The sequence below is a fragment of the Olea europaea genome, unplaced genomic scaffold (genome assembly GCF_002742605.1).
Source record: "Olea europaea var. sylvestris unplaced genomic scaffold, O_europaea_v1 scaffold800, whole genome shotgun sequence".
Classification (NCBI taxonomy): domain Eukaryota; kingdom Viridiplantae; phylum Streptophyta; class Magnoliopsida; order Lamiales; family Oleaceae; genus Olea; species Olea europaea.
Genome location: NW_019266435.1, coordinates 264,621 through 283,038, shown reverse-complemented (window position 1 = coordinate 283,038; position 18,418 = coordinate 264,621). Strand labels below are relative to the sequence as shown.

General features: G+C 34.4%; 1 protein-coding gene across 1 annotated transcript; it reads left to right on the top strand.

The window, feature by feature from the left end:
* Positions 1-183: 183 nt before the first annotated feature.
* LOC111391541 (zinc finger protein ZAT10-like) lies at positions 184-1,248 on the top strand. Its single transcript, XM_023016778.1, has one exon. It carries the CDS (start codon positions 241-243, stop codon positions 1,027-1,029), a length of 789 nt encoding a protein of 262 aa, XP_022872546.1. The 5' UTR covers positions 184-240; the 3' UTR covers positions 1,030-1,248.
* Positions 1,249-18,418: the final 17,170 nt, after the last annotated feature.

The following is an 18,418-nucleotide window of genomic DNA, read 5'->3' as shown; positions in this document are numbered from 1 at the left end:
GTATGACTAAGAATAAGTCTCCGGTCCATTCACTTCCCTTCCACTTGTGTCTCAACCAATTTTTTTTCCACATGTTTTTTTATTTTAGTTTTGTAATAGTAACCGTACTTTCCTAACACTTGTCACGCAACTTCCTCACCCCCTTCTCCGCCTAGCTGTATATAGCCACTCTCCCATGCCCATTCTTTTCTCATAATTCAATTTTCTGCTTTCTCAATTTCTCCAAATTTTAGTTCAGTAATGGCACTTGAAGCATTGAATTCTCCTTCTACTATGACTCCAACTCCGGCGTTTCAGTTCGAAAACGCCACCCTACGCTATCTCGAGCCGTGGACGAAAGGCAAGAGATCGAAGCGTCAACGCAGCGTCGAACGCCATGATCAGCCCACTGAAGAAGAATACTTGGCTCTCTGCCTTATTATGCTTGCTCGAGGTGACGGCGGTTCAGCATCAAAACCCGCCGCCGTTCAGCAGCAAAAGGAAACTAGTCTTCTACCACCGCCGCCACCAGTGATGAAATCTGATGATTCGACGAAGTTGTTGTACAAGTGTTCCGTTTGTGATAAAGCTTTTGGGTCTTACCAAGCTTTGGGAGGGCACAAGGCCAGCCACCGGAAACTGAGTTGTCCGAGTGGAGGAGACGAATACTCCACCACCACCTCCTCCTCCTCTGCTGCCGCCATCACTGCTTCAGCCACCACCACGAGTGCAAGGAATCGCAGTGGGAGGGTCCATGAGTGTTCCATCTGCCACAGGTGCTTCCCCACCGGACAAGCCTTGGGGGGTCACAAAAGGTGCCACTATGAAGGTAGGGCACCCAGTAACAACGGAGGAGCCGGCAGTAGCAGTGCAGTGATGTCATCGGAAGGAGTTGGATCCACCGTTACCCACCACCGAGACTTCGACCTTAACGAGCCGGCTTTGCCGGATTTCTGGCCGGGATTGGGCTCGGGTGAAGATGAAGTTGAGAGTCCCCACCCCGCTAAAAGATCGCGACTTTCTCTGCCGGCAAAGTTAGAAATGTTTTGAAGGCTAAAATTCAAGATATTCTGAAACTCTGTAATATATTTTATTTTATGCATTTGGTTAGTGGGATTCTTTTGTGAAAATAGAAATGTAGTAGGTGATAGTGATTGTTTAATTGGTTTATTTTTTAATGAAATTTAGACTTCACAAACTTAAGACTTGACATAGGTGTTGCTTGTAATCGATAATCTTAGATATAGGATATGACAAATAATAAATTAATGAATAGAGAATTGTTTTTATGATAAATATTGAAAATTTTAACCTTAATTTTATTTGAATGAGATAATAAAACTGTTGAGACTCGAATCCTGGTTCTATTGTGCTCCCATATCTTTCAGTTAAAAACGCGTTTCTAAAACACGTTTTTATAAAATGACGGTTTACACTAGATGATGATATCCGACATTTTACTTACCATTGGATAAGGCATTGGTCTTAGTGATATAAATATGACTTGGACGGTTCGTTTGGCAAGATATTTTCATTTTTTCTGGCTTTTCATTTTTTAGAGAGGTTCGAGTGGCTAGGGTTTTTTGATCTGTCATTACCATTTGAAGTTCTCATTCAAAGATATGATTTTTGATGTTTTAGCCTTAGAATATATGTGTTTTCTTGAGTAAAAATATGAATGAACGAGAGGGTTCTTATGTTTTGAGTTCATGAAGGAGATTTGTTGATTCTTGTGTGATTCGAGTCAAATCTGTCGGTTTCTTGTGAAAAGATAAAGTCTTTTGTATTATATTCTTATGTTGGCTGAATATATGTAACATTCGTTGTTAATTTTAAGGCATTTTAGTGCAACAGAGTTATATTCATTCTTGAATGGATGCTCAACAAGGGATTAGGTGTTAAAAAGGTCATCGAAACTCTGAGACTACGGTCAAAATTTTTTTTGTGTCAAATCTTTTAATTTTTGCAAATTTTACTTTCTGTTTTGTTATTGATTGAACATATCTTGTGATTAATATCATGTGTCAGGACATTTCAAAAACTAAAGCATCAAATGTACAAGATATATTAACATCCTAGGTATTTGATAATCAACTAACACAACACATGTTTGAAATTAGAGATAGACAACACTCCTGAATTGAATCGGGGTGAATTCAATCTGACCCGAACTAAATTGAATTGAGTGGTTCTTTTTAAATTAAATATTCAAACAGGTATCTGAATAGAAAATTGATTGGTTTACCTCAATTCTCGATCTTGGATTCATAGGTTCTAGACGATGAATCGAAGAACCAAATAAAAATCAAATTTCCTTAATTTTTTAATTTATTTATCTTAAATTTGCCAAATTATTTTTTTAATAAATAAATTTGTTAAGTAATTGATTTAGCTCAAATCTAAAATATGATTTTCCTATTTTTAATTTTCAACCCAACCCCAATTTAATCAAATTGGTATAAGTTTTACTCAAGTATATTATTCTACTGTAGTGACGTTTCTATAGTTCTAGAGAAATCGAATTAGAAGCTGGGTTACGACTCTCTTCATTATTGTGAACTTGTTATATTACTCTTGTAATTTTAACAACCGAATATATGAAAAACTTAACAAAGAGATGTGCAAAAGAGACATAAAATTGGAATATGTTATTTTGTAAGAGTTAAAATTGAACATATATTATTAATTGAAATAATGTAACATTTTTATAAATATTAAAATATTTAATTACTGTACAGAACCCAGAAATCAAATGGAGCTGAACCTGAACAGTTCAATAGTTAAATTTGGACTCGACGATTCTACTTATTAAATACCCGAAATTTCAAATTTGGTTCGAACCAAACCAAACGGATAATGTCCAGTCCTATTTAGAAGTCAGAATATCACTTTGATTGTGAAGAAGAGAAGAAAACCAGGGTGGTTGATAAATCTTCAAGCTTTACTCCAAAAGTGCAGCTACTAGCTCCTTCTTCCCCTTATTGTTCTTCGAAATTTTAAGTCCAAATTTTTTGTTTGCGTATTTTTCCCTTACAATTGTCCTTATATGCTACAACTTCTACTTTTTCTCAAGGGGAAATTCTTAACTCGTCTTCTTCAAACTTCATTCATCAATGTCTTCAACTTTGTACGACATCATAGGCTCTTGATTAGGGGTGGGCGCGAGTCAGTTCGGTTCTCTTTAGAATCGAACCGAACTAAAATTTTCGGGTATTTAGTAAATGGAGCCGTCGGGTCCAAATATAATTATGGAACCGTTCGGGTTCGGTTCGGGTTCATTTCCGTTCCGTTCGATTCTGTACTATAATTAAAATTTTTAACATTTATAACAATATTATATAAATACAACTAATGATACATTCAATGGTTTTGAAATGCCATAGACTAGTAGACTACCTTATTCAAATGATCGCTACGATCAAAACTTCGATCGCCGGAGGTCGCAGCTTCGATCGGAGGTCATAGCATCGGCCGACGATTGTATAGGTTTTGAAATATCAGCGAGGCTGTGATAGTGAGTGCGAGAGTCGAGACAACGTTATGCACTCTAGTGTGGGTGTTTAGAGTTATTTAGTTGATTGAATCTTGTTGGGCTAAGAAATAAAACAATAAAATGAGTAATGTGGCCAAAAATTAAAAAATTAGAAATGAAACAAATTATTGGGCCAAAAATTTGGATTTAAAAATTGTTAATTTGTTAATTTGTTTAGAAAAAATTAAAATTAAAATAATTTGATTTACTCAATATAAAAAAAATAAATAAGAAAGATTTGGTTCTTATTCGATTTTTCGGTTCTTGGTCTAGAACCGAGAACTGAACCGTACCCGTTGGTTCTTAATTCAAATACTCGTTCGGGTATTTAATTTGACAAGAATCGTCGGATTTGGTTCATTTCGGTTTAGGTTCGGTTCGGGTTCGGGAGATTTGCCCAGCCCTACTCTTGATCCCTTCAGTTCGAACCTCCCTCATGCACTAAAACTCGTAACACAGCTTTTATTCTCAATGCACTCTAAGCTCGACCTTCGTCATGAAAAACAGACACGACAAAAACTAATAGCAGACTAATAAAAGCCTCACAAAAAGGCGCCTATCAACTACAAATAATTAAACAGGAGAATTGTATAATGAAATTTGTTAATTATAATATCTAATTCAATATCATTACACGTATCAAACGTATAATTCTAACTTTCTCGAATTCACAATTTTTTTTGCATTAATTTATGTTTTTGTGTGGAAGAAGATAAGAGTGGAAGTTTTTCTAGGTGTAGAGCTGATTAGGATGAGAAATGGACCTTTTAATCTGCCTAATGGTATTAGTTTAGCAGTTGGGTCACAGTCCTTGTCATTTCCATGTGCCAGTTGCTGTTTATAGGAACACAAATAATTTTAAGATAAATGAATTAATAAATTATCTTAGATATTATAAATCGGGCATGTCTATATCGTATCGTGTTCGCATCTACATATAAATAAAATATTTTTGCGAATATGATCGAATTATGCAATAAACATGCTAAATGTGTCTCATTCATTAAAATCTTTCTACATATTTATCGTTATTAATTAAGTATACGAGTAATTAACAAGAATTTCTGTTGCATTTTGAAGGTTCTCTTTTCATTCATGAAATAACTTTTTGCATTCATATGAGTATAGTTGTCATTCATGAATTTTGAGCTTAGTATTCTATCGATAGAAATTGATATCATGCACTGAATCAGTTAATGGCGTCTTGTAATTAAGCATTATCTAAAGATAATAAATAATATCTACTTAGGAAATTAATCACGTAAGTTTTGTCTTAATTTCACATCATTAGTCAATTTACTCAACGTGGAAGTTGGCATCTTTTACTTGGCTTAGGAAAAAATGAAAGTACCTTTCTTAAAGAGAGAGGGGAAAAAAAAAAAAGGCAAGACTTTTAAATTAAAAGTCTGTTGTTTTGAAAATAACGTATGTTTAAATAACTCTACCATTCTAAGCCGCCAGACTTGTCCCTATATATGTTTCATACTATTCCTAATATTCTGAAGTTTGAAGAATTCTATGTGGTATATAAACTATGTAGTCAAAATTAAGAAAAAATATTTTTTTTAGATAAAAAGTATTTAATAATAGTTTTTAAAATCCTCATTCAGTATTAGAAGTTGAAAAAAATCAAAAAACGCTTAAGTTTTAAATCTATAGCTTGTATACGAAATTGGTCTTTAAATTTTAGCCTTGAAGTTTGCCTCGTAACCTTATAATTTTGTTAAGTGTCATCAAAAGAATTAAAAATGAAATTAAGTGGTAAATTGAAACAACAGAGAAATTTTTATTTAAATTTTTTAGTTATTAATTAAGATCAACAGTTAAATCGTTATTTCAGCAAAACTATGTTTTTTTCCTGGTAATATGGACGAACATTATCCATTAATAAGCATGTAACAAGATTAAATGGTTCTGTTAAAATGGCAAAAAATGAAAGTTAGAGAGTGAAATGCCCAGAAATACAAATATAAGCGATCAATCACACGAATCCAAAATTACGGCAAGTAAAACTTGGTAGAAAATTAAAGGTTGAACACAAGGAATTTTTCAGTCGAAGCCCTGGAGGCTCAATGACAGCTTCTAACACTTAATCCTCTATTTAGCATTCATATAAAATAAATAACAATCGATTGCACTATAAAGCTATAAACAACGACCAAAATACAAGATTGGTTCAAAAGTACAAAGATCAAGTCACAAAAAGACTTATCTTTTTCACGATTTGCAAATCCAGACACTAATCAACATGAACTCATAAAATCACCCATACCCTTTTCACGGAACAGTAATACAATTATCACCAAGTGTAAAAAAGAAGGCAATCGTAGATTTTTTTTAATCTTTATCTCCAACGAAATCAGAATCCACATAACCTTTAAGAGTTAATGGTTCCGATCCCTTTTTGAACACCAATCCTAGATTTAGTGTCCCAACTATGTATCTAAGTAGCCACTTTAACCCAGCCCAGTGTGGTTTCCTAGGGTTTGTCATAAACCTACTTAAAAAATTGATTAAATATGCAAGATTGGGTCGTGTTGTAATCATGGAAAACATAACAGATCCAATATCATTGGCATATGGAATATTTGTCATATCTTTAATTTCAGATTCAATTTTTGGACACTGGGCAGATGAGAGATTCATATGGGTAGCAAGGGGAACATTGACGAACCTAGCTTCTTTCATGCCAAACTTTGCTATAACTTTGTGCAGGTAGGGTTCTTGTGATATAGTTAGCATACTTTCTTGCCTATTTCGATTTATCACCGTCCCTAAAATTTTCTTGACATTTCCTAAGTCCTTCATATCGAATTCAGACCTTAATAAGTTTTTCAGCCTCATTATTTCAGCTTTACTGTGGCTGGCCAGAAGCATATCACTACATAGAGAAGTAGATATGTCTCAATTTCGGTTTTAGAGTTAGTAAAATATAAAAAATGGTCATATTCACTCCTTCTAAAACCAATTTTCAAAATGTATATGTCAAACCTTATATACCACTGTCTTAGACTTTGTTTGAGTCCGTACAGAGATTTTTGCAATTTACAAACAAAATCAGATGTTCTCTTTTCTTCGAAACCTTGTGGTTGACACATGTACATGTCTACTTCCAACTCCCCCATGTAAAAAGGCAGTTTTCAAGTCTAATTGTTCTAGTTCCCAATCAAATTGAACAACTAGAGCCAAAATGAGTCTTATTGTTTTATATTTGATTATAGGTAAAAATATTTCATTGTAATCAACTCCTTCTCTTTGAGTGAACCCTTTGGCTACAAGCCTTGCCTTATACCTCAAAGGATCGGATTCTGAAATCCCTTCTTTCAACTTAAAGATCCACTTACATTGAACCATTCTTTGGTTTCTTTACAAGTTTCCAGATTCTATTTTCAAGAAGGGATTTCATTTCTTCTTTCATTGCTTCTTTTCATTCTTTTGACTTGGAACTATTCTTATCTTCTTCATAAGATAGGGGTTCAGAGTGTTCTAAGTTCTCACTAGAGATGAGGGCAAATTTGGTCAGATTATTCATTTCATACCTAGGATTAGGTTTAATCTATCTCTTTTCCCTATCTCTCACCAATTGATAATCTTAGATACTAGCTTCATTTTTTGAGTAGTTAGATGCCACAGTTTTAGATTCTGTTTCAGTTTCAGTTTGGGGTGGATTAATTTCACCTTCATCAATATTTTCTACACTTTCACTAACCTATACAAGTTCTAGTTCAGTTATATCAGATCTGTTATTATTTAATTTTGCTAATTTCACCTCATTTTGGGAAGTATCCTTTTCAGTTAGATCTGATTTATCCATATTACTCTTCAAGTAAGGCATCTCAGTCTCATTAAATACCAAATTTTTACTATTAATGATCTTTATTCCTTTAATGCCAAGCACCCATAACCTGTACCCTTTAACCCCTCTAGGGTATCCAAACATAACACACTGGGTAGCCCTCGGGTCTAATTTTCCCGCAACTTGATGTGCATATACAGCACAACCAAAGACTCTTAAATGTGACATACTTGGTGGTTTTCCAGTCCATTGTTCCTATGGAGTTTAAAACTCTACAGAACTACAAGGAGGCCTATTTATAAGGTAAGCAGCAGTGCATAAAGCTTCTGCCCAAAACTGATCAGCATACATCTTACCTTATTCATAAGGGTTCTATTTATTCTCTCAGCAATCCCATTTTATTGGGGTGTATGCTTAACAGTTCTATGTCTAATTATTCCTTTTTGCTTACAAAAATTATCAAATTCAGCACTGCAAAATTTCAACCCATTATCTGTCCCCTAAGGTTTTCAATTTCTTGTCCAATTGATTCTCAACCATCTTTAACCATAATCTGAATTTTTGAAAGGTTTCATTTTTGGATTTCAAAGGGTAGATCCAGACTTTCTAGAATAATCATCAATTATAGAAAGAAAATATTTATTTCTACCAAAGGTTTGGTGATTTTCTGGCCCCTATAAATCTGCATGGACATAGTCTAATGATCTATTTGTTGTGTGTGACCCGGTCTCAAAACTCACTCTATGAGACTTCTGTAGCACAAATGTTTCACAAAAGTTAAGGGGTTCAATTTTATCTTTCCCAAACAATTTCTGGTCATTAAGATACTTTATGCCCTTATTTCCAATATGACTCATTCTACAATGCCACAATTCAGATTTGCTCTCAGTTATAGTTAAATATTTTGAGTCTTGGAAATTAACAGTTTTTCGAATTAACAGTTTTTCCATTAAATAATATAGCCCATTCCTTTTAGGCTGCTTCATGACTACAAGAGATCCTTTTAAGATTTTCGAAGTGTAATTTTCATATTTAAATATATGTCCGTCATCTTCAAGAATCCCCAATGAAATGAGGTTTCTTTTTAGATTTGGGACATATCTCACAATTTTAATCTGCCTAACACTTCCATCATACATTTGATTGAAATGTCACTAATTCCCAGTACATTTTGTGAATTGTTATCACCCATATATACTTTCCTGGGTTCTATCTCCTTATAGTTATGAAACCAAGATTTGTTTGGACACATATGAAATATACATCCAGAGTCTAAAATCGAGTCAGTGTCTGTTTCTTCATTTGTCACAGTCATTACAAGAAGGCTGTCAAGTTCAGAACTCACAGCAGCATTATTTAACTCAATGTTGCTGGATTCTTATAGCTTCTTCTTTAGCTCAAAACAATCTCTTGTGAAATGTCCAAGTTTTCCACAGTGATAGCATTTTTTATTGCCTTTGTCTCTCGATTTAGATCTGATTTTGGATTTGGACTTGAATATTTTGTTCTGGGAATTATTTTCCCTCTTTTCTGGTCTTCCTCTCACAAATAAACTCTCCTCTCCTAAGTTTAGTTTAGATTCTTTATTGACTTCCAATTCCCTAGATCTTCGGGCATTTGTCACAATTGATTGTGTTAAAGCATCTCTTGAGTATTTTATAGCATTTTTGATATCCTTATAAGAATCAGGTAAAGAGTTTAGAAGGATCACTGCTAGATCTTCATCTTCAATTTTTTATCATTATGAGCAAGACTTTTTACCAGTATGCTAAAATCACTCAAATTGGGTTTAAGGTCTTTTCGATCATCCATTTTAAAATTGAACAGCTTTTCCAGGAGATAAATTTTATTTGGTAAAGTCTTGGTCAAGTTCAAGTTATCTATGGCTGTCCAAAGATCTCTAGCAGTTTTGGATTCCTCTACTTGCCTTACTATATCATCAAATAAGTGCAGGATAATCGAACTATAAGCTATTTCGTTCATTTTAAGAATCTCTTTAGGTTTGGCTTTAAGTTCATCAGAATATTTATCAGGGTCGTCCAGGGCTTTAGCAACCCTTTGTTGGACCAATATGGCCCTCATTTTCTGCGTCCAGGTTGAGTAATCCCCCTTTCCATCGACTTGTGATAATTCGACCTTCGCAGACTACTATGATCCGGAAATGTTTCATACCAGACGCATGACTCGATCAATGTCTATGTACTACCACCCAAAGATTTACCCTCGGGAATACCCTTGAGTCCCTTTCATTAGTTTTTGTTCGTGTCTTGTTTACTGTGATTGCATTTTATCTTCAAATATTTGTTACAATTTACATTTGCTGGAGGTCAGGTCCATGCCCCCCTCCTCTATTTATTTTCCAGCTTTTCATTATATAAAATAAACCACAATAGTGGTATTTGCTTTAAAAAAAAGTGTTAATTGGATAAGAAAATAGTTTGAAATTTAAACTGTCTAACAAGGTAATGTCACGTGGCAAAGTATAAAATGAAGTGTCTACACCATAGTGTACATGTAGCAAGGTTATTACCGATTGAACTTTGCTATTAGTACACTGATTTTTAAAACGTTGTCTGACACTTGCAATGTTTTCAAGTGTCAACTAGATAGGAAAACTATTTAAAATTTAAACTGTCCAGTAAGGTCGTGTCGCAGGGCTCTTACCGATTGAACTTTACTATTTATACATTGATTTTTGACACATTGTTTGACACTAGCATTATTGTCAAGTGTTAATTAGATGGGAAAATTTTTTGAAATTTAAATTGTCCAACGGGGTAATGTCACATAGCAAATTGTAAAATTAAAATCTACGCCATAGTGTACATGTATCAAGGTTCTTATCGATTGAACTTTGCTATTGGTACACTGATTTTTGACACATTGTTTGACACTTGCATTGTTGTCAAGTGTCAATTAGATGGCAAAACTGTTTGAAATTTAAACTGTCCAATGGGGTAGTGCCACTTGGCAAATTGTAAACTAAAGTGTACACCACAGCGTGCATGTCGTAATGTTTTTACCAAATGAACTTTGCTATTTGTACACTAATTTTTGACACCTTTTACACCTACATTGTTGTTGTCAAGTGTCAACTGGATGGGAAAACTATTTGTAATTTAAACTGTCTAACAGGGTAATGTTACGTGGTAAAGTGTAAATTAAAGTGGACCCTAGCGTACATGTAGCAAGGTTTTTTCCGATTGAACTTTGCTATTTGTACACTGGTTTTTGTCACGTTTTTTGACACTTGCATTGTTGTCAAGTGTCAATTGGATGGGAAAACTGCTTAAAATTTAAATTGTCCAACGGGATAATGTCAAGTGACAAAGAGTAAACTAAAGTGTACACCATAGTGTACATGTAACAAGGTCCTTACCGATTGAACTTTGCTATTTGTACACTTAATTTTGACACGTTATTTGACACCTGTATTGTTGTCAAGGGTCGATTGGATGGAAAAACTGTTTGAAATTTAAACTGTCCAATAGAGTAATGTCACGAGGCAAAGTGTAAACTAAAGTGCACACCATAGTGTACATGTAGCAAGGTTCTTACCCATTGAACTTTGCTATTTGTACACTGATTTCTGACACATTGACATTTAGATTGTTATCAAGTGTCAATTAGATCGGAAAACTGTTTGAAATTTGAACTGTCCAACATGGTAATGACACCTGGAAATGTGTAAACTAAAGTGTACGACATAGTGTACATTTGGCAAGGTCCTTATCGATTGAACTTTGCCATTTGTACATTAATTTTTGACACGTTGTTCGACGTTTACATTATTGTCAAGTGTCAATTGGATGGGAAAATTATTTGAAATTTAAACTATCCAACAGGGTAATGACACCTGGAAAAGTGTAAACTAAAGTGTACAACATAGTGTACATGTAGCAAGGTCCTTACCGATTGAACTTTGCTATTTGTACACTAATTTTCAACACGTTGTTTGACACTTGTATTGTTGTCAAGTGTCAATTGGACAAAAAAATTGTTTGAAATTTAAACTGTCTAATAAAGTAATGTTACAGGGCAAAGTGTAAACTAAAGTGTACACCATAGGGTACAAGTAGCAAGGTTTTTACAGATTGAACTTTGCGAATTGTACACTGATTTTTGACATGTTGTTAGATACTTTCATTGTTGTCAAGTGTCAATTGGATGGGAAAATTGTTTGAAATTTAAACTGTCCAACAGGGTAATGATACCTAGCAAAGTGTAAACTAAATTGTATGTCATAGCATACATGTGGCAAGGTTCTTACCTATTGAACTGTGCAATTTGTACACTGATTTTTGACACGTTGTTTGGCACATGCATTGTTGTCAGGTGTCAATTAAATGGGGAAACTATTTGAAATTTAAACTATCCCACGGGGCAATGTCACGTGGTAAAGTGTGAACTAAAGTGTACGCCATAGTGTACTTGTAGTAAGGTTCTTACTGATTGAACTTTGCTATTTGTACACTAATTTTTGATAAGTTGTTTGACACTTGCATTGTTCTCAGGTGTCAATTGGATGGGAAATTGTTTGAAATTTGTACTGTACAAAAGGGTAACAACCCATGGCAAAGTGTAAACTAAACTGTATACCATAGTGTACATGTCGTAAGGTTCTTATCGATTGAACTTTGCTCTTTGCTTACTATTTTTTGACACGTTGTTTGACACATGCATCGTTGTCAAGTGTCAATTGCATTGGAAAACTGCTTGAAATTTAAACTGTCCAACAGGGTAATGTCACGCGGCAAAGTGTAAACTAAAGTGTTCACCATATGTACAAGTAGGAAGGTCCATAACAATTGAACTTTTCTATTTGTACTCTGATTTTTGACACATTGTTTGACACTTGCATTGTTGTCAGGTGTCAATTAAATGGGGAAACTATTTGAAATTTAAACTATCCCACGGGGCAATGTCACGTGGTAAAGTGTGAACTAAAGTGTACGCCATAGTGTACTTGTAGTAAGGTTCTTACTGATTGAACTTTGCTATTTGTACACTAATTTTTGATAAGTTGTTTGACACTTGCATTGTTCTCAGGTGTCAATTGGATGGGAAATTGTTTGAAATTTGTACTGTACAAAAGGGTAACAACCCATGGCAAAGTGTAAACTAAACTGTATACCATAGTGTACATGTCGTAAGGTTCTTATCGATTGAACTTTGCTCTTTGCTTACTATTTTTTGACACGTTGTTTGACACATGCATCGTTGTCAAGTGTCAAGTGCATTGGAAAACTGCTTGAAATTTAAACTGTCCAACAGGGTAATGTCACGTGGTAAAGTGTAAACTAAAGTGTTCACCATATGTACAAGTAGGAAGGTCCATAACAATTGAACTTTTCTATTTGTACTCTGATTTTTGACACATTGTTTGACACTTGCATTGTTGTCAAGTGTCAATTGGATGGAAAAACTATTTGAAATTTAAACTGTCCAACAAGGTAGTGTCACATGGCGAAGTCTAAACTAAAGTGTACACCATATTGTACATGTCGCAAGGTTCTTACCGATTGAACTTTGCTATTTGTAAACTGATTTATGACACCTTTGACACTTGCATTGTTGTCAAGTGTCAATTGGATTGGAAAATTGTTTGAAATTTAAACCACCTAAGAGGGCAATGTTATGTGGCAAAGTGGAAATTAAATTGTACCATAGTGTACATGTAACAAGGTTCTTACCGATTGAACTTTGCTATTTATAAACAGATTTTTGAGACATTGTTTGACACTTGCATTTTTGTCAAGTGTCAATTGGATGGAAAAACTGTTTGAAATTTAAACTTTCCAATAGGGTAATGTTACATGGCAAAGTGTAAAATTAAAGTCTACACCATAGTGTACATGTAGCAAGGTTCTTACCGATTGAATTTTACTATTTGTACACCGATTTTTGACATGTTGTTTGACACTTGCATTGTTGATAGGTGTTAATTAGATGGGAAAATTGTTAGAAATTTAAACTGTCCAGCAAGGTTGTGTCATGTGGCAAATTGTAAACTAAAGTGTACATCGCAGTGTACATGTTGCAAGGTTCTTACCGATTGAACTTTGCTATTTGTACACTGATTTTTGACACCTTTTAAGCTTGCATTGTTGTTGTAAAGTGTTAATTGGATGGAAAAACTGTTTGCAATTTAAACTGTCCAACAAGGTAATGTCACGTGGCAAAGTGTAGATTAAAGTGGTCTATAGTGTACCTGTAGCAAGGTTCTTGCCGATTGAACGTTGTTGTTTGTACACTGATTTTTGTCACGTTGTTTAGCAATTACAATGTTGTCAAGCATCAATTGGATGGGAAAACTGTTTTAAATTTAAACTGTTCAATAGGGTAATGTCATGTGGCAAAGAGTAAACTAAAGTGTACATGTAGCAAGGTCCTTACCGATTGAACTTTGTTATTTGTACATTGATTTTTGACAAGATATTTGACACCTTTACTGTTGTCAAGGGTCAATTGTACGGAAAAACTGTTTGAAATTTAAATTGTCCAATAAAGTAATATCACGGGGCAAAGTGTAAACTAAAGTGTACACCATAGTGTACATATAGCAAGGTTCTTACCGATTGAACTTTGCTATTTGTACACTGATTTTTGGCACGTTGTTTGACATTTGGATTGTTGTCAAGTGTCAATTGGACAAAAAAACTGTTTGAAACTTAAACTATCCAACATAGTAATGACACTTGGCAAAGTGTAAACTAAAGTGTACGCCATAGTGTAAATGTAGCAAGGTCCTTACCGATTGAACTTTACTATTTGTACACTAATTTTTGACACGTTCGACGTTTGCATTATTGTGAAGTGTCAATTGGATGGGAAAACTATCTGAAATTTAAACTGTCCAATAGGGTAATGACACCTGGTAAAGTGTAAACTAAAGTGTACAGCATAGTGTACATGTAGTAAGGTCCTCACCGATTGAACTTTGCTATTTGTACACTAATTTTCAATACGTTGTTTGACACTTGTATTGTTGTCAAGTGTAAATTGGACGAAAAAATTGTTTGAAATTTAAACTGTCCAGCAGGGACGTGTCATGTGGCTAAGTGTAAACTAAAGTGTACACCATAGTGTACATGTCGCAAGGTTCTTACCGATTGAACTTTGATGTTTGTAAACTGATTTATGATACCTTTGACACTTGCATTGTTGTCAAGTGTCAATTGGATGGGAAAACTATTTGAAATTTAAACAGTCCAACAGGGCAATGTCATGTGGCAAAGTGAAAATTAAAGTGTACCATAGTGTACATGTAGCAAGGTTCTTACTGATTTAACTTCGCTATTTGTACACTGATTTTTGACACGCCGTTCGACACTTGCATTGTTATCAAGTGTCAATTGGGTGGGAAACTGTTTGAAATTTAAATTGTTCAAGAAGGAAATGTCATGAGGAAAAGTGTAAAATTAAAGTCTGCACCATCGTGTACATGTAGCAAAGTTCTTACCGATTGAAATTTACTATTTGTACACAGATTTTTGACACGTTGTTTGACACTTGTATTGTTGTCAAGTGTCAATTAGATGAAAAAATTGATTGAAATTTAAATTGTCCAGCAGGGTAGTGTCACATGGCAAATTGTAAATGAAAGTGTACACCGTAGTGTACATGTCACAAGGTTCTTACTGATTGAATTTCGTTATTTGTACACTGATTTTTGACACCTTTTACAATTGCATAGTTGTTGTCAAGTGTCAATTAGATGGGAAAACTATTTGCAATTTAAACTGTCAAACAGGGTATTGTCACGTGGCAAAGTGTAAATTAAAGTGGGCTATAGTGTACATGTAGCAAGGTTCTTGCCGATTGAACTTTGCTATTTGTACACTGATTTTTGTCACGTTATTTGACAATTGCAGTGTTGTCAAGTGTCAATTGGATGGAAAAATAGTTTGAAATTTAAATTGTCCAACAGGGTATTGTCACGTGGCAAAGAGTAAACTAAAGTGTACACCCTAATGTACGTGTAGGAAGGTCCTTACCGATTGAACTTTACTATTCGTACACAGATTTTCGACAAGTTATTTGAAACCTCTATTGTTCTAAAGGGTCTATTGAATGGAAAATTGATTGAAATTTAAATTGTCCAATAGAGTAGAGTCACGAGGCAAAGTGTAAACTAAAGTGTACACCATAGTGTACATGTAGCAAGGTTTTTACCGAAAGAACTTTGCTATTTGTACACTAATTTTTGAAACGTTGTTTGACATTTGGATTGTTGTCAAGTGTCAATTGGATGGGAAATTTTTTTGAAATTTAAACTATCCAACAGATGATAACACCTGGCAAAGTGTAAACTAAAGTGTACGCCATAGTGTACATGTGGCAAGGTTCTTATCGATTGAACTTTGCTATTTATACACTGACTTTTGACACGTTATTTGATACTTGCATTGTTGTCAGGTGTCAATTAGATGGGAAAACTGTTTGAAATTTAAAATATCCGACAGGGTAATGTTACGTGGTAAAGTGTAAACTAAAGTGTACACCATAATGTACATGTAGCAAGGTTCTTACCGATTGAACTTTGTTATTTGTAAACTGATTTTTAATACGTTGTTTGACACTTGCCTTATTGTCAAGTGTCAATTAGATGGGAAATTTTTTTGAAATTTAAACAGTCCAGTAGGGCGGTGTCACGTGGCAAAGTATAAACTAAAGTGTACACCACAGTATAAATATCGTAAGGTTCTTACCGATTGAGCTTTGCTATTTATACGCTGATTTTTGACAAGTTGTTTGACATATGCATTGTTGTCAATTGTCATTTGGATGGGAAATTGTTTGAAATTTATACTGTCCAATAGGGTAATGACCCTTGGCAAAGTGTACACCATAGTGTCCATGTCATAAGGTTCTTGCCGACTGAACCTTGCTCTTTGCTTACTATTTTTTGACACGTTGTTTTGCACATGCATCATTGTCAAGTGTCAATTGGATTGGAAAACTATTTGAAATTTAAACTGTCCAACAGGGTAATGTCATGTGGAAAAGTGTAATCTAAAGTGTACACTACAGTGTACAAATAACAAGGTCCTTAACGATTGAACTTTTCTATTTGTACTTTGATTTTCGACACCTTTTTTTGACACTTACATTGTTGTCAAGTGTCAATTGGATGAGAAAACTGTTTGAAATTTAAATTGTCTAGCAGGGACGTGTCACGTGGCAAAGTGTAAACTAAAGTGTACACCATAGTGTACATGTCGCAAGGTTCTTACCGATTAAACTTTGCTATTTGTAAACTGATTTATGATACCTTTGACACTTGCATTGTCGTCAAGTGTCAATTGGATGGAAAAACTATTTAAAATTTAAACTGTCCAACAGGGTAATGTCATGCAGCAAAGTGAAAATTAAAGTGTACCATAGTGTACATGTAGCAAGGTTCTTACCGATTGAACTTTGCTATTTGTACACTGATTTTTGACACGTCGTTTGACACTTGCATTGTTTTTAAGTGTCAATTGGAAGGGAAAACTATTTGAAAGTTAAACTGTCCAACAGGGTAATGTCATGAGGGAAAGTGTAAAATTAAAGTCTGCACCATCTTGTACATGTAGCCAGGTTCTTACCGATTGAAATTTACTATTTGTACACTGATTTTTGACACGTTGTTTGACACTTGCATTATTGTCAAGTGTCAATTAGATGGGAAAATTTTTTGAAATTTAAATTGTCCAGTAGGGTAGTGTCACGTGGAAAATTGTAAACTAAAGTGCACACCGTAGTGTACATGTCGCAAGGTTCTTATTGATTGAACTTTGCTATTTGCACACTGATTTTTGACACCTTTTACAATTGCATAGTTGTTGTCAAGGTTCAATTGGATGGGAAAACTATTTGCAATTTAAACTGTCCAACAGGGTAATGTCACGTGGCAAAGTGTAAATTAAAGTGGATCATAGTGTACATGTAGCAAGGTTCTTGCCGATTGAACTTTATTATTTGTACATTGATTTTTTCTCACGTTCTTTGACAATTGCATTGTTGTCAAGTGTCAGTTGGATGGAAAAACTGTTTGAAATCTAAACTGTCCAACAGAGTAATGTCACGTGGCAAAGAGTAAACTAAAGTGTACACCATAGTGTACATGTAGCAAGGTCCTTACCGATTGAACTTTGCTATTCATACACAGATTTTCGACAAGTTATTTGACACCTTTATTATTGTTCTCAAGGGTCTATTGCATGGAAAACTAATTGAAATTTAAGTTGTCCAATAGAGTAAAGTCACGGGCCAAAGTGTAAACTAAAGGGTACACCATAGTGTACATGTAGCAAGGTTTTTATCGAATGAACTTTGCTATTTGTAAACTAATTTTTGAAACGTTGTTTGACATTTGGATTGTTGTCAAGTGTCAATTGAATGAGAAATTTTTTTGAAATTTAAACTATCCAACAGGGTGATGATACCTGGAAAAGTGTAAACTAAAGTGTGCGCCATAGTGTACATGTGGTAAGGTTCTTACCGATTGAACTTTGCTATTTATACACTAATTTTTGACACGTTGTTTGACACTTGCATTGTTGTCAGGTGTCAATTAAATGGGAAAGTTTTTTGAAATTTAAAAGGTCCGACAGGGTAATGTTACGTGGCAAAGTGTAAACTAAAGTGTACACCATAGTGTACATGTAGCAAGGTTATTACTGATTGAACTTTGCTATTTGTAAACTGATTTTTGAAACGTTGTTTGACACTCGCCTTATTGTCAAGTCTCAATTAGATGGGAAAACTTTTTGAAATTTAAACAGTCCAGTAGGGCAGTGTCACGTGGCAAAGTGTAAACTAAAGTGTACACCACAGTGTAAATGTCGCAAGGTTCTTTCCGATTGAACTTTGCTATTTGTACACTGATTTTTGACAAGTTGTTTGTCACATGCATTGTTGTCAATTGTCAACTGGATGGGAAATTGTTTGAAATTTATACTGTCCAATAGGGTAATGACCCTTGGCAAAGTGCAAACTAAAGTGTACATCATAGTGTCCATGTCGTAAGGTTCTTCCCAAATGAACTTTGCTCTTTGTTTACTATTTTTTGACACGTTATTTTGCACATGCATCATTGTCAAGTGTTAATTGGATTGGAAAACTGT